The sequence below is a fragment of the Neovison vison genome, chromosome 4 (genome assembly GCF_020171115.1).
Source record: "Neovison vison isolate M4711 chromosome 4, ASM_NN_V1, whole genome shotgun sequence".
Lineage (NCBI taxonomy): Eukaryota > Metazoa > Chordata > Mammalia > Carnivora > Mustelidae > Neogale > Neogale vison.
The window spans coordinates 219,041,143-219,066,260 of record NC_058094.1 but is presented as its reverse complement, the minus strand read 5'-3'; the positions used below and the strand labels follow the sequence as shown (position 1 = coordinate 219,066,260).

Here is a 25,118-nt window from a genome sequence, read left to right as displayed (position 1 = left end):
ATGCCCTTTTTCTTGAGCTGGATGATGTCAGACCCTCCTGTGGAACTGTATTGTGCCCTTAAAATATATATATATATATATATTTTATATATATATATTTGTGCATATATATATATATATTTATTTACTTGTTTAAGAGATAGAGAGAGAGGGGTGCCTGGGTGGCTCAGTCGTTGAGCCTCTGCCTTCAACTCAGGTCATGATCCCAGAGTCGTGGGATCAAGCCCCGCATCAGGCTCCCCTACCCACTGGGAAGCCTGCTTCTCCCTCTCCCGCTCCCCCTGCTTGCATTCCCTCTCTCACTGTGTCTCTCTCTGTCAAAGAGATAAATAAAATCTTTGAAATAAAATTAAAAAGAGAGATAGAGCTTGCGTGAGCAGGAAGAGGGAGGAAGGGGGAGGGAAAGGGACAAGCCAACGCCTAACTAACAAGGAGCCCAACATGGGGGTCGATCTCATGACCCTGAGATCATGGCCTGAGCCAAAATCAAGAAGCTTAACCTACTGAGCCACCCAGGCACCCTGTATTGTGCCCTTTTTTCCACTTTCTCCTAGAGTACTTGGAGGAATATGACCATAAGAAAGCATTTTGCTGGGGTGCCTGGGTGGCTCAGTGGATTAAGTCTCTGCCTTCAGCTCAGGTCATGATCCCAGGGTCCTGGGATCGAGCCCCACATCGGGCTCTCTGCTCAGCAGGGAGCCTGCTTCCCTTCCTCTCTCTTCCTGCCTCTCTATTTGTGATCTCTCTCTGTCAAATAAATAAATAAAAATCTTATTTAAAAAAAAAAAGAAAGGAAAAAAAAGCGCATTTTGCTTTCTTTCTTTTTGCATAAATTCTCTATGAACTAGTCTTCATTACCTCTTGCTTCTCTCCATGGCTTTGTTTTAAACAAATTTGTTTTTAACAAATTTATCAAATTATATTTTGATAAAATTTCAAATTTATAGTTGCCAGAATTCCCATATATCTTTACTAACACTCACTCATTATTTATGTTTTGCCCCATTTCTCTCTCCACTCCCCCACACAGATACCTCCAGTTCCAATCCAAAAATAAACGGTTCACTTTAGTTTTCCTTTTTACACATTTGTAACTCCCTTGTAACCATGAGAAATATATTCCACTTACGCTTAATATATTTGCTCATTTGCTGACACCTAGTATACAGAGAATGTGGTTTTGAAATTGCCATCCTACAGCACTGCAAAAGGCAAAAAAAGGACTAACTAGAATTCACTATTTGTTCATAGTATTACTTGTGTTTAGGTAAAATTTACATACAGCAAAACACACAGATGCTAAATGTACAACAATGCACAATGTGAAGTTTGATAAATGTACACTTGTGTGTAACCAACACCCCAAATAAGACGTACAATATTTCATCAGCACAGAAAGACCAAGTACTCTCTTCCAGTCAATCCCCATCCCCTACGGGCAACCACTATACTAATTTCTTCCCATAGATTTTTTTTTTTACCTGTTCTTGTATAAATTCTGTAAATACTCTTTTGTTTCTGTTACTTCTGCTCAACATGATGTCTTTGAGATCCATCCTTAACAGTGTATGAGCCACAGCTTCTTTTTCCACTCACCATTGATGAACATGTGCATTGGTCATAGTTTGGGGCTATAATGAATTTTTTTAAAGATTTATTTATTTATTTTAGAGAGAGAAAGAGAGCATGAGTGGGGGAGGGGACAGAGGGAGACTGAAAGAGAGAGAGAGAAACTCCAGAGGATTCCCTGGGCAGGGGTGGAGCCGGTCACCTGTGGGATCGGTCACTCAATCATGGGATCGGTCACTTGATCCCATGACATTGAGATCTTGACCCAGGCTGAAACTAAGAGTCAGAGAGATGACTTAGCCAACTGAGCCACTCAGGTGCCCCACGAATGAAGTTTTTAATCAATGTTCTTAAATCCATCTTTTCATTTCTTTTAGATAAACACCTAGGAGTAGAAATACTTGTCATTAAGTTGATGTATATTTAACTTCATAAGAAAACTACAAAGAGGTTTTCCAAAGCTATTCTAGCATTTTATGCTCCCAACAAAAATGTAAGAGTTGTTCCATATTCTTACCAGCATTTGGCATTTCCAGTCTTTAGAAATTTTGGCTGTTTTAATGGAGTGAATGTTGTCTCGTTATGGTTTTACCTTGCATTTCCCTCATAACTAGTGATATGGAGCACATGTGCTCTTGGCCATTTGTATATCTTCTATTGTAAAGTAACTTTGATTTGTGACTGACTGTGAACAATCAAAAAATGTATCATTTAAGTATATTTGATGCCCTTCTTATATTGAGTTGTTTTTTATTAATTTCTAGGAGCTTGGTAGCATTTGAGTGTGAGTGAGTGTGTGTGTGTGTGTGTGTGTATAAATTATATATATATATATATGGCTTTATATATATAGCTTTTGATTTTTTGTATACAGGTCCTTTGTCTGATACATGTATTGTGACTATTTTAACCCAGACTATGGTTTCCCTTTCATTTTCTTAATGGTATCTTTTGATGATCAGAAATTTTGGATTTTGGAAAAATCAAATTTATATTTTTTCCTTTAACACTTAGTGCTTTTTGTGTCCTCTATAAGAAATATGTGCCTGCCTCTAAAATGCAAAATTGGTCTACTATGCTTTCCTCTATTATTTCACTTCTATATTTAGAGCTATAATTCATCCTGAATTAACTTTTGTATCTAATGTTAAGCAGGGATGAACTTTATTTTTCCCATATGTCTATTCAGGTACTCCATTACTATTTGTTGAAGTCTTCCCTCCCTTCATTGGATTAACGTCTTTGTCAGAAAACATAGGACTATATATTCATGGATCTCTTTCTGGTTTTCTGGTTTTATTGTATCCCATTGATCTATCTGTCTATCCTTTCATCAAAACCTCACTTCTTTATTATAGATATTCTTTATTATAGATATATTATATATATATATTCTTCTTTATTATAGATATTCTTTATTATAGATATATTATATATATTATAGATATTCTTTATTATAGATTAATAGTAAATTCTGAAACCAAATATTGTGATTCTTTAGAGTTCATTTTTCTTTTGCAGATTTGTTTAAGCTAATCTAAAATGACACATTTGGGGCTTATTCATTTATTTCTAAAAATGAAAAAGAAAAGCCTCTTTGAATTCTAATTATGTTAAATCTAGACATCAATTTGGGGAGAAATGTCTCTTAAAAATACTGTCTGATAATCTATGAATATGATATATACATTTATCTTTAATTTATCTCAGCAATGTTTTATAGCATTTAGTACAGAGGTCTTGCATATCTATTGATACAATTATCCCTAAGTACTTAACATTTTATAACCTTATAATATACAGAATTTATTTTAAAGTTTCATTTTATAATTATTTGCTGCTAGTATATAAAAATATAATTGATTCTTGTGTACTAACCATGTATCTTGAGACTCTCCTTAATTATTAGTTCTAGTAGTTGTAAACTATTTGAAATTTTATACTTAAACAATCACGTCATGAGAGGCGCCTGGGTGGCTCAGTCATTAAGCATCTGTCTTCGGCTCAGGTCACCATCTCAGGGTCCAAGGATCCAGCCCCACATCAGGCTCTCTGCTCAGCAGACCCTGCTTCTCCTTCTCCCACTCCCGCTGCTTGTGTTTTCTCTCTCACTGCCCCTCGTTCTCTCTCTGTCAAATAAATAAATAAAATCTAAACAAAAAATCATGTCATGAGAAAAAAGAGACAGTTTTACTTCTTCCTTCACAATCTTTATGTCCTTTATATTATTTATTACCTTTATTATATTATGTATTACCTTATTTCATTGGCTGAGATCTTTAGTCAATATTGATTGGTACTGATGTGAATATACGAACTGACTTATTACTGATCTTAGGGAGGAAACATTCAGTAATTTTGTCATTAAGTACAATGTTAGTTATAGATCTCTTATAGATCTGTTTTATTAGATTAAGAAAAGCTGTTTTTATTCCTAGTGCAGTAGGAATTTTTATTACCAATGGGGGCTGAATTTTATCAGAAGATTTCTCTGTATTTATTGAGATGATTATGTAATTTCTTTCCTCTATTTTGTTAACATAAAAATGTACATTGAAAATTTTTAAATGTTAAATCAATCTTATATCCCTGGGGTAAGCACTCACTTACTCGTGATGTATCATTATTTTATATATTGCTCTATTTGATGTCCTAATACACTGCTAAGAATTTTTGCATCTATGTTCATGAAGAATACTAACCTCTCTGTATATTTGTAATACCTTTTTCAAATTTGGTACCAGGGTTATTCTGACATAACACAAGTTGGGAAATGTTTCTTCCATCTTAATTTTATTTAAGACTTTGTATAAAATTGGTATTATCTTTCCCTAAATATTTGATAACATTAATCAGAAATCTTATGGGACTGGGGAGCCTGGGTGGCTCAGTGGGTTAAGCCTCTGCCTTCGGCTTGGGTCGTGATCTCAGGGTCCTGGGATTGAGCCCCGCATCAGGCTCTCTGCTCAGCAAGGAGCCTGCTTCCCCCTCTCTCTCTGCCTGCCTCTCTTCCTATTTGTGATCTCTGTCCAATAAATAAAATCTTAAAAAAAAAAAAAAAGAAATCTTATGGGACTGAAATTTCCTATTCAGGGAGGTTTTCAAATTATTATAGTTACAATTTACTTAATAGATATAGTATTATCAAGTTATTTTAGTGACTAGCTATCCCAATCCTTTATTTATTTATTTATTTTAAAAATTCAATTAGCCAAGGTAAAGTAGTACATTATTAGTTTTTTATATAGTGCCCAATGATTCATTAGTCCAGTATACTTTCTTCTTGTATCTATTTTGGTAAGTTGTATTTTTCAAAGAATTTTTCTATTTTATCTAAGTTTTTAATGTATTGACATAAATTTGATCATAATATTCCTTTATTATTATTTTAATGTCTATAGCACTTGTCTTGCTATCTTTCATTCCCAAGTTTGATAAATTCTGTTCTCTTTTTAATTCATCTAGGTAGAGATTTATCAATTTACTGATATATCCAAGAAATAAACTTCTTGTTTCATTTGATTTTTCTCTACTTCTTGTATTTTTATTGATTATTTTCTATTATTTATTATTTCCTTTCTTCTACTTTTGTAGGTTTAATCTCACAAAGAAATCTGATTTAGTTTCTTAAGGCAGAGAATTAGATCATTGATTTTAAATCTTTTTTTTCTGCTTTAACACAAATATTAAAAGTTTTAAGCTTTCCACTAAACATGTTTTTGTCATATCTCACAAATTTCATTCCCTCCCAGCTTTATTGATATAACTGACATAACATTTATAATAATAAGGTGTACAATGTGATGATTTGATATGCATACATATTGCAAAATGTTTACTGAAATAAAGTTTGTTAACACATGCTCCATCTCACATAATTACTATTTTGTTGCTGTTCCTGGTTATGGTGAAAATATTCAATTATTACTGCCTTGAAACTTTCAAGTATATTATGTAGCACTGTTAACTATAGTCACCATGTTGTACTTTAGATATCCAGAATTTATTTATCTTATAACTGAAAGTCTATAGCCTTTGGCCAACACTTTCCCCATTTCTCTCCCCCCAACCCAGCCCTTGGCAACCACCATTGTCCTCTGTTTCTATGAGTCCAGTTATTTTAGATCTTAAAAAGAAGTGAGATCATACAACATTTGTCTTCGTCGGACTCATTTTACTTAGTATAAGGCCCTGAAGATCCAACCATTTTGTGACAAATTGCAAGGTTTCCTTTTTTTATGGCTGAATAAACACATCACATTTTCTTTGTCCATTCATCCATCAATAGATACTTGGGTTGTTTCCATGCCTTGGTTATTGTGAATAATGCTACAATAAACATGGGAAGGTAGATATCTCTTTGATATTCTGTTTTTATTTTCTTTAAACGTATACCCAGAAATGGGATTGCTGGATCATACGATAGTTCTACTTTTGACTTTTGGAGGATCCCCCATACTATTTTCCACAGTGGCTGTACCAATTTACATTGCCACCAACAGTGCACAAATTTTCCACATCTTCACCAGTATTTGTTAGCTCTTGCCTTTTTGATAGTAGTTATCCTGACAGGTGTGAACTGGTATTTGACTATGGTTTTGATTTGCATTTCCTGATGATTAGTGATACTAGGAAACTTTTCATGTACTTGTTAACTAGTTGTATGTCTTCTTTGGAAAAATGTCTATTCAAGTCCTCCTGCCCATTTTTAATCATTTTGCTTTTGAGTTGTATGAGCTCCTTTGTTATATTTTGGATATTGAACCCTTATCACACATTTAATTTATAAATATCTTCTCACAGACTCAAAAGTTGAGACTTGTTCATGTTAATGGTTATGAAAGAAACTTAAATAAGGAAGTGATATGATTAGAGCAGTAGTTTTATAAAGATTTGTCTAATATTGGTTTGAAGAGGAGGAGGAAAGGGGTTTCAACCATTTAAACTTCAACTGCAGTGAAAGATTTGGACTAGAATTAGGTAGTAGGAATGAAGAAGATGGAATAAATATGAGAAAGATTTGAAAATCATCAACTAGCATCTTGATAGGTGCTTGACAGGAAGAATTGAGGAGGTTTCCAGCATGTGAGTATGTTGTAACATGATGTAATAACTAACAAAAATAAAGAAGTTGAGAAGAGAAGTGGGGGTGAGTTTAAGGAAAATGGTATGTGTGGTTTGGAATTTCCTGCAACTGGGTTGGTTTCAGGTTATCTATTTGGAAAACACCAGCATATTTTTGGAAATGAGGAAGTGAAATTCAGATTAGAAGACAGAACCATAGACTTGAGGCCATCAAAAGAGAAGCTATCCTGAAAAATGCAAATCTTCACTTGGGTCATATAGGTAGAGAAAAAAATACTGGCAAGTTTGGAGGACATAAAGTTATGGGAGGAGCAAGCTGATAAAAAGTAGTGAGGATGATTTGAATGGACCGTATTTTTATTTATTGCCTTCCTAGCACCTTCTTTCCTCCCTCCACCTAATGGACTAATGGCTTGGATACTTCTTTGCTGGGACATTCATGTGTAGATACACAATTGTAGAAATCAGATTCACTCTTGCTTACACAAAGCCTGATTTCGGGAAGCATATTTAATACTAAATAATATAGCCTATTTTCTTTCTTTTCTATTTTCTATGCCAAAATTTTTCAGAAGTGAAACACATGACATGGAATAAATTTCTAAATTTAAAAAAGATTATTTTCCAATATATATCCTCTGATTTCAAAATTGTTTGGCAAACATTCTATTCATATTTGTAAAAATCTGTACTTGAGAACAACTACTTTTCATTATGAAGCAGAATGCAATTAAATATTGCTTCTAGTCAAAATCTCAATGCACAATATTATATCTCAATGCACAATATTACATCTCAATGCACAATACTAATCTAAAACTGTAATGTGCAAAAGGAGAAGTATTAGGTCTAGTTCCAAATCAAAAACATTATAAAATTATGAGAATATAATCTAAAAATTAACATTTCTAATTCTCAATTTGTATTTTCAATTTGTCTCTGATATCCTACATCTGCGTTTTTGTTTTTTTGTTTTTTGGGTTTTTTTAAAGATTTTATTTATTTATTTATTTATTTGACAGGCAGAGATTACAAGTAGGCTGAGAGGCAGACAGAGAGAGAGAAAGAGGAAACAGGCTCCCCGCTGAGCAGAGAGCCCGATGCGGGGCTCGATCCCAGGACCCTGGGATCATGACTTGAGCTGAAGGCAGAGGCGGTGGCTCAGTGGGTTAAAGCACCCCAAAGATTTATTTATTCATTTATTTGTTTGACAGACAGAGATCACAAGCAGGCAGAGAGAGGGAAAGCAGGCTCCCTGCTGAGCAAAGAGCCTGATGTGGGGCTCCATCCCAGGACCCTGGGACCATGACCTGAGCCGAAGGCAGAGGCTTTAACCCACTCAGCCACCCAGACGCCTCCTACATCTGCATTTTATGTTTGGTTTATTACAAAAGCTTTTTTTCAGTGCCACAGATAAATATAGCTATTGCTTGGAATTATTTTGAATATGTTTGCTTTTATCAGCTACAATTATGAAATATCACACGTAGAGAACAAACTGAGGGTTGACGGATGGAAGGCTGGGCTAGATGGGTGACGGACATTAAGGAGGATGCTTGTTGGGATGAGCACTGGTGTTACATGGAAGTGAGGAATCACTAAATTCTACTCCCAAAACCAATACTGCACTATATATTAACTAACTTGAATTTAAACTTTAAAAAAATCTAAAACCCGAAACCACATTTAGCCTTTTGAACATGTCCAATTAGAATGATGTCTGATGGCAGTTGAATGACTTCGAAAGTAAATTGCTTATAGTAGCTTAAAAATAATAAAATAAAATATCATAGATTCTTTCATTCTTCTCTAGAAAATTCTCTGCCATCTTCAGTATTCTGAACACCACAGTATTTTTAGCTATCATGCATTCATGAGGTTTGATTCTGTTGAAGTCATATAAATTCTCCTTCACTCCACAGACAGTCTTTCAGAAATGCACTGTAAAAGATGTTACGCCTGGGTGGCTCAGTGGGTTGGGCCGCTGCGTTTGGCTCGGGTCGTGATCTCGGGGTCCTGGGATCGAGTCCCGCATCGGGCTCTCTGCTCAGCAGGGAGCCTGCTTCCTCCTCTCTCTCTCTGCCTGCCTCTCTGCCTACTTGTGATCTCTGTCTGTCAAATAAATAAATAAAATCTTTAAAAAAAAAAAAAAAAAAAGATGTTATGGCCCCTTTTTATCAAAAGCATTACCTATTCTATTTGCATTCAGAAATTAATCCTATGGAAATTCTGGTTCTTTCTTTCAGTTAACTAAATTTTCATCAGATATCTTTTCCATATAGCAATTGTTCTAATTTGTTTTATACTGGCATCTTAAAAATTTTTTTAAAGATTCTATTTATTTATTTCACACAGAGAGAGATCACAAGTAGGCAGAGAGGCAGCCAGAGAGGGGGGGAAGCAGGCTCCCCGCTGAGCAGAGAGCCCGATGTGGGGCTCGATCCCAGGACCCTGAGGTCATGACCTGAGCCGAAGGCAGAGGCTTAACCCACTGAGCCACCCAGGCGCCACTTAAATTTTATTTCTTGGCTAAGACATACTTTGAATTTTAAGTACATAAAATATTGTTTACTTTTCACATAGAAATGCACTCTCTCACATTTTTCTGGAAGCATATGGCCTCATTCTGTTTTTCCTCTTTCAGTAGAGGCCTGACTTTAAACTCTTGCTCTATTCTAAGGGGGGAAAAAACCAGCCTCGCAAGCATGACACTAGCTACCAACTGGGTTCCTTCCACCGAGGAGTCACTGGAGATAGACCTGGTGACTCCTGCCCCCTGCTCTAGCTTCCAGCCCACACTGTTCCTTGTGGGACTGTGTTTTCAGCAGTGTTAGAACTTCTAGATAACTTGACATCTGTTAAAAGCTCCAAAATTTCAAAATGTTGACTCAAATTTCTTAAAACACTGAACAGATCAAACAAAATATAGCTGCATGCTGGATGCAAGTTCAAATTAAACTCTGTCGTATATTTTACTTATTAGTTCCTCCACGTCTCCATCAAAACTCTAGACATTGACTTGTCTTCTGGGACTTACAATTTCTAAACAAAAATCTGAAACAAACCTAGTATTTACTTTCATCATAGATTTTTCTACCCAGAGCCCTCTAGAATATGTTTTCTTTTTATTCTTTTTTAAATTTTTATTTATTTTTTTTAATTTCTTTTCAGTGTTCCAGAGTTCATTGTGTATGCACCACACCCAGTGCTCCATGCGATACTTTTTATTCTTTTTTAAACAAATCACCAGTTTATGTAGGTTTGGACCTTTTTCATTGATTTTGCCTAAACTTCAGCTTTTTTTCACATATACTTTTACTTATAATTTATTTGACTATTGCAGCTCTTATATTTATTCAGTTTTGTGTTCTCTCCTCTGCAAAGTGCAGTGTATGTAAAAGTTCTGCTGGATCTAGCATCATATTCCCTTCTACCTCTTTCTTTTGTCCTTTTTCTGTGAATTATGAATTGACATTTTAGTGATATCTTCAAATATTCTCGTTCTTTTTCTGCGGTATCTTATCTGCTATTCAGAACCCTTCATGTCACAAACTGTCTCAAACATCAGCAGCTACATCTCAAAGCATTTGTTTGTCCATTTCATGATATGAGGACACATTCTTCTTACAGGGTCAGTCAGTGTTCTCTAAAATCTCAGTGAAAATAAAATTTTCTAGCACCTTCTGTGTCTGATAGTGATTTTATGTCACAAACATGGCCTGCTTTATTCACAATGTTCACCTTATTTTGAGTGATTGCATTCTCACATGTCCACTGATCTCTTTTCCTCTGTGTTAAACCTAGAAGTGGGAGATTAGGGAGTCTCCCCCACATTCAAGGTCACAAGGGACCATTAGATTTTAAAAGTGTCAGATCTTCTAGGATATGGTGAAAGAACATGGGGAGAGTTTTTCCATCCTCTGGTTCTGTTTTGCCCAACCAGAGACAACCTGAGCAGGAAGTCTGACTACTGACCATAGTGGGGTTTTTTTGCCCTGATGCTGCAGCAGCTGCTACAAATACAGTAATGTCCTCATTACCCAAGTGGATGACTGTCCCCCGCAGCATGACGTCTCATTTATTCAGTGAGTCACTGCATGAAGTGGAAGCCAACTGTGTGTTTCCATGCTGCTTCTGGTAGGTAGGCTCCAGAACCTGACACCCTAAATCCAGAAACTGACACTCTAAATCTTCCCCTCTCCAGGCTCCACAGCCATGCCTCACCTCATCTCCTGACTTTTCAGGTTAGGATATTCATCATACAGTTCTAATGGAGGGTTCTCCTAGTTGCTCCCAAAGCAGGTTTATTCTGCACATTCTATGAATTCTGGATTGTCACCTTGCCTGAGTGGCAGTTTACTTTAACATGACACAGTATTAGTATCATATATATGAACATAAATTAACTCTATATAAACTAGGAGGTGGTTAGGTATCATCTGAAGTACTGTAGCCACAGTCCATACTTCAGGGTGGTTATTTAAGAAAGATATGAAGATATTCCTAATCAGGAATCAACACCTTTAGAGATGCTCTAGCTCTTAAATTATCCTTATTGAAAACTACTTAATTCACACAAAGCATAATACACAAATTTTTAATTAATTGGAAGTATTTTGAAGGCCTTTCCACACTCTCATGAGTAAATTATAAAAATCCAACAAGCCTAGAAGCCTAATGCCATTGTGCAGTGTTGCAAACACGGTTGATGGGCCTTCATGATGACATAGCATCTAGCAGGGGAAGTAAACAAGTACATTATCACACATTTCCCTTAGCCCTCAGAGAAAAAGCACATGATATCATGAGCCCACAGATAAAGGGTGCCTAATCCCAATTGGAGTAAAGAACGAGAATCAGGAAAGTTTTCCTGAAAGAAGTGACATTTAACCTGAGACTCAAAGAATGAGTCAAAATTATATAGTTAAAGAGAGTATATAGGGATCTATAGATACATGCCTGGGAGAAAGGAGGTAGATTACTGCTTTATACATATCATGTGCTCAATAAGTATATGTCAGGACTTGGATCAAAAAGACTGTATAAAGAGCTAAAAGTTTAATGTTCCTGGCAGAACACAGGTAGATGTGGTATCCTGAGATATACAGAAAAACCAGAACATATATCCCAACTGCCTAGAAGAGTATCTGGCACATGGCAAGCACTCAGCAACATTTGCTAAAGGAATGAACGTGTAAAGACTCATAGACCACACTGAGGAATCCAAACCTTATTGTAATAGCAATGAAAAGTTACTCAAATATTTCATCACAGGAATGATGCAATCAAGTCTGCATTTTAGAAAGATCATTCTGACTACAGAGTGAAGCAAGATTATAGCAAGAACAGTTTCTTTGGAAACTGTTGAGAAGATGGAGGAGAGAGTCAGTGAGAGAGCAAGAGGTAAATGTGAGAAAGGGGAAAAGAACCCAGATTGGACAGACTTGAGGAGACAGAATCATCATGGCATGGCGTCTGATTGGAAGAGAAGACAAGAGGAAAGGAAAGGAAAGGAGAGGAGAGGAATAGAGAGGAGACTAAGGGAGGGGAGGGAAAGTGGAAGGGGAGGAAAGGGAAGGGAGAAGGAAAAGGGGAAGGGAAGGGAGAAGGGAAGGGAAGGAAAGGGAAGGAAAAGACCCACATTTTATGATTTGGGCAACTGAAGAGGTAGTCTTCACATTCTGAAAGAGAGAGCATAAGAGGATGAACATGTTTTAGCAGAGGATAGTAATTAATACATTTAGGAACATGTTGACTCCAGGTTGTCTGTAGAGCATCTCAGTGAAAAGTGAAACAGTCAGAAAATATACAGATCTAAAACTCAGAGTAAAGATTTAAGAATCATCTTCTTGAGCATGGTCTTGAAACCACGAGACTCAGAAGAGAAGAGGGATAAGTATACAATCTGAGGAATAGGCAGAGGAGAAGAAAGCAAAAGGAGAGACTAGAAAGAAAGATGAGAAACCAGCAGAACGTAGACTTATGGAGGCCAAGAAAAAGTATACACCATAAAATGATGTGGGCCCTTGTTCAAGATCAGTAAATATGAAGACTAAACTGTACGCATTTAATTACTGAGTTGGAGTCATTATCTCATGATGTAGTCATGGTGGGATTCCCATCAGAGAGAGCTGAGGAGAAAGTGGGAGGGGAGGGAGAGGAGGCAGTAAAACTGACAATCCTTTCAAGAACTGTGACTGTAAAGATGAGAGGAAACATCAGATTTCTTTCAATTGCCAAGTTTTCTCATTAGGCTACTTGAAAGAATTCCTGCAATATATAGTGAAGGAAGTACTTCCTATATACTATATAGTACTTCCTATATACACTATATATATATATATACATTTAAATGTACATGTGCCTAATAATAATTCTCAAGAGATAGTATTTTTCTCTGTGTGAAGTATAAAGTATAGTCATTTTGGTAGACTGATACCACTCCAAAACACCAAGCAATGGGTTATAGCTCAGGGGTAGAGCATTTGACTGTAAAACACCAAGCAATGAATCATAGGAGCCCTTTCTTCTAGATCTCCTTCCCAGATACCCCCCGCCCCCGCCTATGATACCCATGGCTGCTTATCAATCCAAAGGCAACAATCACACAGTTCCTACTGTCACTGGTATTTTTTGCTGCCATTGTCACCACAGGGTATAGATTCTGAAAACAGGCAGCCCATCTCTTTGGTGCCATAGTTTGCCAGCTTTAATAGTTGATCCTGGAAGCTGAGGGAAGGGAAACTCCATGGCCCCTATTATTGCTCTTCCTTGGAAGAGTTCTTAATGACCATCCATTTCAATTCGATCAGTCTCTCTCTCTCTCTTTCTCTCTCTCTCTCTCTCACACACACACACACACACACACACACACACACACATGCTGTTTTCTCCCAAAACAAATCCACAGTACACCCAGGAGACTTGTTTAGCTATATATTGTGTCCCCTTCAAATTTCTTCCCAGAACAGGTATGGGCATGGTTTTCTATCTCCCTAAATCCTTTGCTAATTACAATTTAGAGCAGATTCCATTGTCTTAGTAAGATAATTGTTATATTGCAAAATACACTTGCTAAAGACTGTATTTACATCTTAATATCATGTGAGGATTACCAAAGTTAAATCTCAGTTTTTCTCTCTTTTTTTTTTCAATTTTTTTATTGTGGTAGAATATACATAAAATTTTCCATCCTGACCATTTGTAAATGCAGAATCTATATTCTAACATGGAAGGATATTTATATAGCGCTAGCTTAATCTATAGTGTATATACTACAAAACAATATATACAATATGATCCCATTTTTCTAAGTAAACCAGTATCTAGCATCTAGCTAGCTATCACCTATCTATCTATCATCTAACCTTTTACTACCTAGTCATCTAAAAAGGATATATACCCAGAGATGTTAACAGTGACTATAGCTAAATATGTGAACTTATATGGACTTTTTTTGTTTTTCCAATTTTCCCTGCAAATATTTTCTAGCCATTTTTTGTAATGAGCACACGTAGCTTTTATATTAGGGGAAATATAATAAAAGGAAAACTTCAAATTAAATATGTAGTACAAATTCCTTGATAATAAGACTTTAGTTATTCACCCTCACTACACTTCCTGTATTGAGCGGAGGCCATGCTCAAGAAATACTGAATGGTCCCTAGTCTCACATGGCACATGATCTGGAAGGTAAGCTGTTGGAGTCAGGGAGGAGTAGTCCATGACAAAGGGTACTGTGCAGAGCTGTATGACAGTGAATGGAGCAGATGGGGTACAGGAGGACCTGCTCACTAACACTAGTGACTTCAGGTGGATTTCTTTTGTTAAAATTTCTATTTTGACATAATTTCAGATATGCAGAAATGTTGCAAGGGAAGTACAAATAATTTCCAGATATCCTACACCCAAATTCTCTATTTGTTAACATTTTACTACCTTTCCTTCCCACTGTATTTCATGGAGACTTAGACACATAGAAAGGGTCAGTCTGTAGCAAGGTGGTTTTCCAAATTCTCCTAAAAAGGTTCCCCTGCAGGGGTACCTGGGTAGGTTAGTGGTTAAGCATTGAATCCTTGATTTTGGTTCAGGTCATGATCTCAGGGTCCTGGAATGGAGCCCCGTAGTGGGCTCCATGCTTAGCAGAGAGTCTCCTTGAAGATTCTCTCTCTTCCTCTGCTTACACACACACACACACACACTTTCTCTCTCTCTCTCTCTCGCTTTCTCTCTCTCTGTCACTCTCTAAAATAAATAAATAAATCTTAAAAAAAAAAAAAAAGTCCCACTGTATTAGAAACCCTCTGGCAGGAAGCTTCCTCTTGCAAAAGCTATAAACTCCCTTCCCTTCCTTGCCCCACCCACTCCCATTGCCAAGAACAGGAAGTGTTTGCTCAGGGATGCTGTGAAGATAGAAAGACCAAGTAAAGAAGGAAGGAGGGTGCTTGAGCAGAAGAAGCATATTCTCTGAAGGTGCCTCTGCCCACCACACCAAGCATAAGGCCACAAGGAAGATCCCCACCTGCCTACCAGGCCAGCCTTCCCCAGAGAGAGCAGGTGAGTCTGTCTGTTAGCCCTCTCTGCACAGATTGTTGGTCCTTCCCCAATGCCAAGAGCTTCGGGGACACTGTCTTGTCTGTCAGAGTCCTGGCATAGTCTTTTGAGAGTGAGACTTCTGACAGTTGAAATCAGTATGGCCAAGACCACAGAGAAGGTTCCAGAGCTAAGAGTTCTCAAAGTCTAGGAGATTTATTTCATTAGATGGAGTTTAGGAGGCAACTGATAAACAGAGCTAAAGTCTAGAGCTAAGGTATGGGTGAAGGAGAGGCACCATGCCAACTTCCAAGGCTCCCAATCACTACAAGATTCTATGCATTTTCTGGACATGGGCTGTATCTTATTCTTGTACCTAGCTGTCATTGGCACACCTACCTTTCAAGCCCCCCAAGGTTGCTCTGAGAAAGAAGCATGTGTCCTGCTGGAAAGAAGCCGTGCTCCCAGATGTTTAAAGTGATCCTGTGCTCTAATTCCCACAGGTCTCCTCATTGCCTTCAACATGAACTGGCACATGGTCATCTCCGTGCTTTTCATAGTGGTGCTTAAAATTGTTGGAATGACCTTATTTCTGCTTTATTGTGAGTATCTGAGCAACCTCCTACTCCCACCTCATACTGTCTTTTTCTCTGACTTTCCTCTCAGAACACAAAGTTGAATATAAAGGCTGCACACCTAAGTCTTTTCACCTGAGGGCAATGACCAGTGTAGGGGCAACTGACAATGCTGACTCGCTCCCCAGCACACACAATGAGCCAGGTCCCTCGGTCTGCCTTGCAGATACAGAACTGACTAGTGTCTGACAGTTAGAAGACCACACAAATCTTTTCCCACTACAGTGGTAGATGGACAGTCTGAAGTGAAATACTTACTAGCGCTTGTTATTGTTCCTCAGACTTGAAAATTGGCGCCAGTTCAACTCAGTGATGAGGCTGAGATAAGAGCTCCAAAATGAGATAATGGGATTTTACTGGGGGTGAAATTTCCCTCTATGTTCACAGAAGCTTTCATCCAGATGCTTAGAAGAAGCCTGGTATCAAAGGGTTTCACTGCCACTGTGAGAATCTACTCCAGCCCCAGAAACCAGTAGGGAATGTAAATGAGGAAGGAGACATGAGTAAAAGCCAGCAATTGGGTAAGCGTTGTCTTCCCTTTGAGCCAAACTGAAGGTGCAGTTCCTATCATGTAAGAGAGCAGGAAGAAAATACGAATAAGTAAACACATTCACAAAAACAACCTACACATCCTCATTGACCTGAGTCCGAGAACTCCGGATCTCACAGTAATAATCAAGGTCCCCAGCAGCCCCAGATGATGTTGGTTTGTTATATTCATGCTGCAGCTCCCTGTGGGGCTGCGCCAACAGCTGCTTTTCTTTGTAGTCCCACAGATTTTGGGCGGAAATCAAGTCAACTTCCTTCCCACAGAGAGCTATGGAACAGGTAAGGTACACGGCAGTGATTTCCTCCCAGCCTCCAGGTTTTTGTGTGTTGACTTCTTATAGTCCTTTCTCCAGGCCTCCTCTCCTAAGAAATTCTTTCCAGGGAGGATCCACAAAGATATGCTAATTGTACAGGAGGAATAAGTTCTGGGGATTTAATGCACAGCGTGGTGACTATAGTTAACAATACCATGTTAGGGGTGCCTAGATGGCTCAGTCAGTTGGGTGTCTGCCTTCGGCTCGGGGAGCCCACATCAGCTTCCTGCTCAGCAGGGAGTCTGCTTCTCCTTCTCCCGACTGGCTGTGCTCTCACTCTCTCTCACAAATACATAAAATCTTAAAAAAAAACAAAAACAAACAAACAAAAAAAAACTACTGTATTATACACTACTAGAAAGTTGCTAAGAGAGTAGATCTTAAATGTTCTCTCTCAAAAAAAAAAAAAGGTAATTATGTGAGGTGTTGGAGGTGTTAACGAACCTTACTGTGGTAAATAATATTGCAACATATACATGAATCAAATCATCACCTTGTATGCTTAAATAATGTCAATTGTATCTCAATAAAGTGGGAAAAATAAATGCAACACACCCAGGAAATAAAGATCTTTTTTAAAATTTATTTTGAGAGAGAGAGAATTAACAAGAGAGTATGAACAAAGGGGAGGGGTCAAGGGAGAGAGAGAGAGGGGAAGAAGCAGACTCCCTGCTGAGCAGGGAACCCACCACAGGGTTTAGTCCTAGGACCCTGGGATCCTAACCTGAGCCAGAGGCAGACACTTAACCAACTGAGCCACCCAGATGCCCCCAAAAAAGATATTCTAATTCACTCCCTGTTTTTATAGATGGGAAACCCAGACTATAAGCTGATCAAAATTTGTGATCCTCAGTTTTCCTCCTGAGTATGAGGATAATTTGTATATAATCGCTGTAATGTTGTGGGAAAGGACTTTATAAACTCTGACATGTTGTACACCTAAAGGAATTGTTATACAAAAAAATAGTCAAAACCTACATCAGTACTTTCTGTTTGCCAATCACTCTGCTAGACCAACAACAGAAGAAGAAGAAGAGGGGCGCCTGGGTGGCTCAGTGGGTTAAGCCTCTGCCTTCGACTCGGGTCATGATCTCATGGTCCTGGGATGGAGTCTCACAACAGGCTCTCTGCTGGGTGGGGAGCCTGTTTCCCCCTCTCTGCCTGCTTGTGATCTCTCTGTCAAATAAATAGTAAAAAAATAATAAATAATTAAATAATTAAAAATTTTAAAAAAGAAGAAGAAGAAGAATAGGAGCTATTGGCCAGCTCTTCTCGATAAAGCAAAAGGCCCCATGTTAGAAGCTAAGGGGCATAAAGAGATGAATGAGACATGACCGTCCTGATCAAACCCTTCCACGCTTAAAGCTTTTCAAAGGACCTCCTTCTCACTTCCTCTTAAAACATCTATTACTACACACATCTTGAGGAGAAAGTTAATTGTTTGTTCATATTTGTATCAACTGCTGTTATTAGTACAGTGAGCTGTATGGAAGCAACATGCATCAACTATTTATGGAGTTCTGTGAAGTTATAATCCCCAAACAGTTTCTCCTGAAAACCAGGTTATTTTATAATACAAAGAGCCTTTGAACTGGGAACTGAAATAAAAAGTGAATACTAACTGATATCATTCATTCATATCATTGGAAGTAGCCGATGTGTTGTCTGGGTAAACTACAGGGGTCTTGAGCCACACAGAACAAGTAACTGGGCAGATGCAGAGAGGTTTGACCAGCCTCCAAAGCCACTACACTGTCTGCTTGGCAAGCCAGGGTTCCCAGGAAGAAATGAGGCTTCTTAGAGGCCTACCAATTCCCCTATTTATACTTAAAGAAATAAATGGACTCTTCTCTACCTACAGGAAATCTCTGGAATGTTCACCTGACTCCACGTCTGCCAATATCCCTGGTCCTGAAACTATTTTCCATTAGCCTCAATTCTTAGATCCTGCAGGTGCTGATGAGAGGGGAGCCAAGAGCCGCCCATGGGAGAAGAGTGGGGCTAGGGACACCAGAGATGGGGAGAACAGCACAGATGCTGTGCGCAGCCAGGAAGGGAAGCGCTCCAAACAGCACTGGGTGGGAGAGGAGGGGGCAACACCATCAGAAGCATATATGGAAAGGAATGAGAGATTTCCTTTCTGGTACTAAATTCACCCGTTCCTCTTCCTTTCTCCTCTTCTATTTCTCAACATTTCACTCCGACTCCCCCCTTCAAAAAGGATATGAAGTACAACATGGGGTGTGGGGCATGACTAAGGAAGGTAGTAGTTAGATGGAAAGTTCAAAGAAAGAAAATGAAAACTTCTAGCCAAGGGTGGCCAAGGGTGCCTTGTCATCGCCACTGTCCAGACACAAAGAGTTGCCGGGACCAAACAGCTGATCTGATGTTTGTGTTGTACTCATAACACGGTTAAACCTTCAGGTTTTCTTTTTATTTCAGTTCCACAAACTATGGGGAACAGTAATGTCACCTTAGTTCCCACAGAGAGCCCCGGAACAGGTACAGTGTGTCACAATAATCTCTCCTCTATCCCAGCTTCTTATGTGATGATTTCTTACACACTTTTCCCATTGCCTCCTTGCTTGTGGAAATTTCTTGCTCAAAGGAGCCATAAAGAGCTTCTAATCCACCTTCTTCATGTTGTCCACAGGGAAATTCAGACTAGACTGCAAGAGATTTCTTCAGGGTTTGAGGATGATTTGCAATGATATAACTGCTATAAAGAAACTTATGCCCCACTATGTTCTGACTCAGTTCCAGGGTTCACACTCCAAACCACTAATCCTATATTCTTTTCTTGGATTTCTTTAGTCTGCCCCAGAAGGTGGTATTTTTATCAAAGAAGATGCTTTTTGTTGTCCCCTTTTGAACTGTCCTGGAACAAAAGCAAGGACTTTTGCAAGACAGAAGGATCCACTTTGACCATTGTTGACACACCAGAGAAATTGGTGAGAATATTAGGATGGTACAGTAAATGGCTCACCCTACAGCTGCCTCGGGAAGTGGAGATGAGGGGGCAATTTGGTTGGTGCAACATGGGCTGGGTGGAGGAGAGGAAGGGAGAGGTGGCTGGCTGAGACCCCAAGCCCCTTGCTCTGAATCTGGAGGTGAGAGACTCTTCTCAGTAGCAATGGGGTGTTCTCCTTGGATCATTTGAGCTACAGAAATCCACACTCTATGATCTCTCCCATGAGGCTTAGCAGTGCACTGGTATCCTGGGGATGGGCCAGGATATTTAAAGTGCAGGGAATGACCAAATGTGTTTAAAAGTTGTTTAAAAACTATAGAATACTTCATATATGTGAGCTCTTAATGTATCACCCAAGTCGGCCTCAAAAATAAGGAAGATGCAACTTAACAAAATTAGCCATATGAAAAACAAAGGATCAGGTCATAGAATTGGGTTGCAGTGTATAATTATGACAATAAAGATGGCTAACACAATGCAAAAATCTTTATTTTACTATCTCTCTTTATCCTCCTAACAATTCCAAGGAGGTATTATCATTATCCATGTCTCAAATATAAGGAGGCTAGGGCACAGAAAAATAATTTGACCTAGGTCATACACCTCCTAAGTGATAGGACAGGATTGGATTGAGATCTCACTAACTCTAAAACCCACACTCTATATCAATTTTAGATCATAAGTATTTTAGTTTATAGTTGCCTCTCCTTCAAATCCTAAGAACCTGCTGGGTGCTAGGCATGTGAGAGATATTATATGCCTGCTTCTCTGCCCTTCACCTTTCAACCTTCCTCTATAAAGTCCTCCTGTGGTTGAGGAGAATTCATAAGAGGGCCCTCTCTGAATTTTGGTAACAGGTGCCCAACAAAGAGCAGGGGTCAGGATGCTAGCTCTGAGGCTAAGTGTACAGGTGGAAAGGGAAAATGTCTTATGGAAGAAAGCCAGGAGTAGTATAGGGTGGGGGTGGGGGCAGGAGAAAAAAAGAGAAGAGAAGAATAGGGATTGAGAGAGGAAGTTTACATCCTCTTCCTCTACTCAACCCTCAAATTCCGGTGCAACTCAATTATCATCCTTGGCATTCCCCAGAAAAAGCTCATCACGCCAAAGATTTGCTAGTGATCTCAAGTCTGTATCCCCAGCTAGTTGTCTCTGGACCAGACAGTATATCGAAATCCACGCTGATGTTTTAAACACACCACAAATGCACCATGTCCAAAACTGAGTCAAATTATATTTTGCCTCACCTGGTTTCTCTTTTTGTGTTTCAAGTATTGGCAAGCAGTCATGTATTCCAACATTGAATGCTGATGGTTTTCTGAGACTTCACCTCTTCTCTTCTCCCCTTATTTACAAAAGCCGGCTAACCTGCTGGTTGTACTTTGCCAACCCTTGTCTTAGATCATAATTTCTTTAAGGAGAAACCAATTTGTTTCCATATTCCTCAGCCTTGTTCAATGGTTCACTGGACACTCAAGAAATCTTTGTTAAATGAGGAAGTATGGTAACTAATTTTAAAGAATAATGAAATGAGATATTTCAGGGAAGGAGAATAAAGAAAAGGAGGAATAAAGTTAATAGCCCTGGGGATGGAGGGAATATCCAAGTGAACTTGGATATCCACTGATTACAGGAGGTATGTGAAGAGTACAGGAAAGAGCCCAGGGACTCCCCAACTTCTAACTGGGGTGATTTGTGATTCATTAGCTTAATAAAGAAACTATTATATCATGGATTGATATCAATTTAGCAAATACTTAAAAAAAAAAACACATTTTTTTCTCAACACACTTTTTTTTAAAGTAGTTAGGGAGATTTTTTTAAATCTCCCTAACTATATTCCCTTGCTGTGTACTCAAGAGATTCACTTGATCCAACGTCATTTGGAATGTAAAATTTCTGGCAATGAAATAAGCCTATGCAGAGAGGCATTCCAAATTTAAAAAAAAAAAAAAGAAGAAGTATTCAAAAACACGCTCTTTTAGATCATATAGTACCCTTCCTCTTCATTTTCAAAGTGTGATCCCTGAAAAGCAGCATCCGCCTTACCTGGAGATTTGTTGGGAATGTAAATTCTTAGTCCCCTACGCCAGACCTACTGAACCAGAAGCCCAGTAAACTGTTTTAACAAGCCCTCCCAGTGATCCTGATGCTCTGTGCCTACTGAAAACTACTCTAGGGGTTATGGTGAGTGCCAGCTATAGCCAGCCCCAGAGTCCTTTACCAGCCTTCCATGTTCCCAGAATCAGATATAATCAGGGCCTGCTATCAAAGGGAGACAGCAGCAAAAAAACAAAAAAACAAAAACAAAAAAAAACCTTTTTGTTGAACTACTTTTTTAAACTTCTAGAAATTTCTCCAGGACAAAACTGGTGCTGAGAAGTATTTTATTGGCTTATACCAGCAAGCAAAGAACAGATGGCATTGGATTGACAACTCCATATTTAATGGCAAGTATGTGAATATTTCACATTTTTCTAAGGATCTTAGTTCACCTTAAGAAACCTGACCTGAGATTCAGTGGGTTTGTCCTGGAATAGCACAAAGGTTGAGACTTGGTTTTTTGTTTTATTCCTCTCCTTTCTTCCAACTCATCTATTTCCAGAGACACGTTTTTTTGGTAAACTTATAAAGAAAGACGTCAAACATTTTTAAGTAGAGAAAAGAGTATTCACATGAGTTATTTTGATCAAATCAAGATCTAAACAAATCCATATACATGCTATTTGTTTGATATATCTCTGAAGTGTCTTTTAACCCACAGACCATACTTTATCATTAAGTTTTTATAAATTCCCCAGAAGAGGCTTCTTTATGTAAAACACTGGTGGTGAACATGACATTCCTGGTGTACATATGAAGGTGTTGAGTCAGACAGAAAGCAAGTCCGTTCCCCAGCCTAAACCTGGGCTTCTCACAGGAAGAAGGAAATTAAGATTCATTCAAAGTCTACTAAATGCCAGGCACTTGCTAAGCACTTAACTCACGTCATTTCGTACAGTGCTCACAAAGATGTTGTACAAAAGATTTTACTGATCCTCATTTAGTAGTCGAATTGAGGCTTAAAAATGGACTGAATATGAATGCTGTTTTTCTGAAAATAAATGAATTGAAAAAAAAAAATGGACTGAATATCACCCAGCTGGGAAACAGTAGAGCCACAATCTAATCACACATCCACTTGACTCCAAAACTCATGACCTTTTCATGAAACCAAACTCTTTCCAGTAAGATTCATTGACAGAAAAAGAGGTGGGAGAAGGTCAACACACTTTGTCCTAAAGCCAGTCGGGGCCTACGAAAGGAGGAGCAACTTCTTTTCTCTGCCTCTCAGTCCTCCTGCTGTGAACTTAGCCTATGCAGTATTAAAACATTATTTCTTTTTTTTTTTATTATGTTATGTTAGTCACCATACAATACATCATTAGTTTCGATGTAGTGTTCCAGGATTCATTGTTTATGTATAACACTATTTCTGAGAGGAGAAGACAGATGAGATGTTTCTAACCAACCACAAGAATGAGTTAATCCAAGACTGTGAGTCCACAAATGCTCACAGGAGAGCTCACAGGAAAGGGCGGGTGTGGAGCTGGGATGGGGGTGGGGGAGACTGGAATCAGTAAAAGGCATGGCTGAAACGATGCGCCTTTACCACACTTTCTCTCCCATTCAGCATTAGCAATCAGCATGAGAATTTCAACTGTGTGACTATAGGTCTAACAAAGACATACGATGCTGCACCGTGTGACATCAACTTCCGCTGGATCTGTGAGAAGGAAGCCAAATGATTGCCATTCTCTGTGGCCTCTGATAGTAATGACAAATACACTTTTGGAAAAAGCAAAAAGAATATAATGGGGATTGATTCAGGAAATGCAGAATATCAAATTATTCTATCAGTCTTCCACAGGTCACTGACAGAGGTCCTAACAAATCCTCAGGGCTTGGGCTCCGCAACCCCTCCATAATTACATAATTACACTTGCAAAGGCACAAGAGAGCTAAACTCCTCATTCTGGGCCCGCAACATCCCCAAGACTCCACTTCCTGTGGGTGTCACACCGTTGACTCTTTTTAGATCTGCACCAGGCATCTAGTCAGTGATCCCCTACTCCATCTATCTATCTGAGAGGTCTCTGCCTATGTAGGGAAATGATCTTCTGGTTTGGGGGACTGGGTGAAAGCCATCTCGAGAAGATGGGGTCATTTTATGGAAACAACTTAGCTGATATAGTGACAAAGTCTATTTCCACAGAACTGAGCATTTCTGACTGATCAACAGGCTGTTCTGACTGTTGCCAGGCTCTGTTTTATCCTCAGAACACATGCCCGTACGACCAAGGAGAAACTGCAGACTGAGCAGGTGAAGACACTATTTAGAGAGTAGCAAGGGTGGAAGAGAAGATTAGAAGAAAAAGAAACTCGGATTCCTGACCTCTGTTCCCAAGAGACCCTCATTCTCATGGGTCAAGAGTCCCATGTTCCCCCTAAACCCCAGGTGGGATAGCAGAGGCCCTCCTCAGTCTGAATTGAGGCCAGGCCTAGGGAAGGGTTCCTGGAACCAACCTTGGAGCAAAGAAAGCATTGTTCACAGGAATGGACAGTGGTCTGGCCAGGGCAGGAATTTCCCAGGGAATCCTTTTGAAAATAACCAGACAGCCAAGATGACCAACCAAACTAATCAATGTTTTCAACAAAGCCCTGAAGAGACACTCAGGCTTAAATTCTCCTGGTCTTGACCTGAATCTCCATTTTAGTTTATCTTTATTACCTGACCATGCTTTTTGAGTATATTCTAAGAATTATAATAGTCTCCTGGTCTCCGGTGGTCATAGCATCTCCGGTGTCTGCCATTTAGAGAAACCCTGCTACCAGGTACAACCTCATGACCCAAAGATGTCACACCCTTAAACTAATTGGCATCACACCAACCTAGAACTGGTTGAGCAAGGAGTAAAAAACAGGGGGACTATTCAAGGAAACATAGTGTATAGGCAAGAAGTAGGCATATAGTAGAGAGGGAACACCAGGGACAAATGGAAATCATATGCAGGAGAAATGGAGTTAATTTAGCCATACTGGAATAAAGGCAAGATAAAGACAACAAAGTCTTCAGGCATCCTGACTATTCTCTGCATTTGCAACAAAACATCAGCCACATACTCTCCTCAGTAAATGGAAAGGAAAAAAGAGACACCTGTGTGTTTGGAGTAATAAGAATTAAGCCATAAGGGAAGACTGTATTAAACTAATCGAAATTACAGTCACCTAAGTAAATTGTTCATCATTTGTTTCTCATAACAACATACCAAAATTACTGTGTATATCATCAGATGTATGTCAAAGAAAATTATTGTTTTATTGTTTATTACAAAACTAAGTTCTGTTCTTATATTCCTGGGCCTCATAATTTTTGTCCAATTATCATGGCCACTTATAATTTTTAAAAAATGAGAAAATACATTT

At 38.6% G+C, this 25,118-nt stretch overlaps 1 protein-coding gene across 4 annotated transcripts; it reads left to right on the top strand.

The window, feature by feature from the left end:
* Positions 1–14,901: 14,901 nt before the first annotated feature.
* Positions 14,902–24,760, top strand: CLEC5A (C-type lectin domain containing 5A). 4 transcript variants are annotated; one of them, XM_044246745.1, is made up of 7 exons: positions 14,910–15,210; positions 15,690–15,788; positions 16,590–16,649; positions 19,127–19,186; positions 19,499–19,635; positions 22,003–22,106; positions 23,326–24,760. In XM_044246745.1, exons 2-7 carry the CDS (start codon positions 15,710–15,712, stop codon positions 23,438–23,440), a joined length of 555 nt encoding a protein of 184 aa, XP_044102680.1. In that variant the 5' UTR covers positions 14,910–15,210; positions 15,690–15,709; the 3' UTR covers positions 23,441–24,760. The 4 variants fall into 4 exon arrangements, with proteins under 4 accessions (XP_044102682.1, XP_044102680.1, XP_044102681.1 ...); XM_044246746.1 differs by having other exon boundaries at positions 14,911–15,210; positions 23,973–24,760; XM_044246748.1 differs by having other exon boundaries at positions 14,911–15,210; positions 22,003–22,102; positions 23,326–23,391.
* Positions 24,761–25,118: the final 358 nt, after the last annotated feature.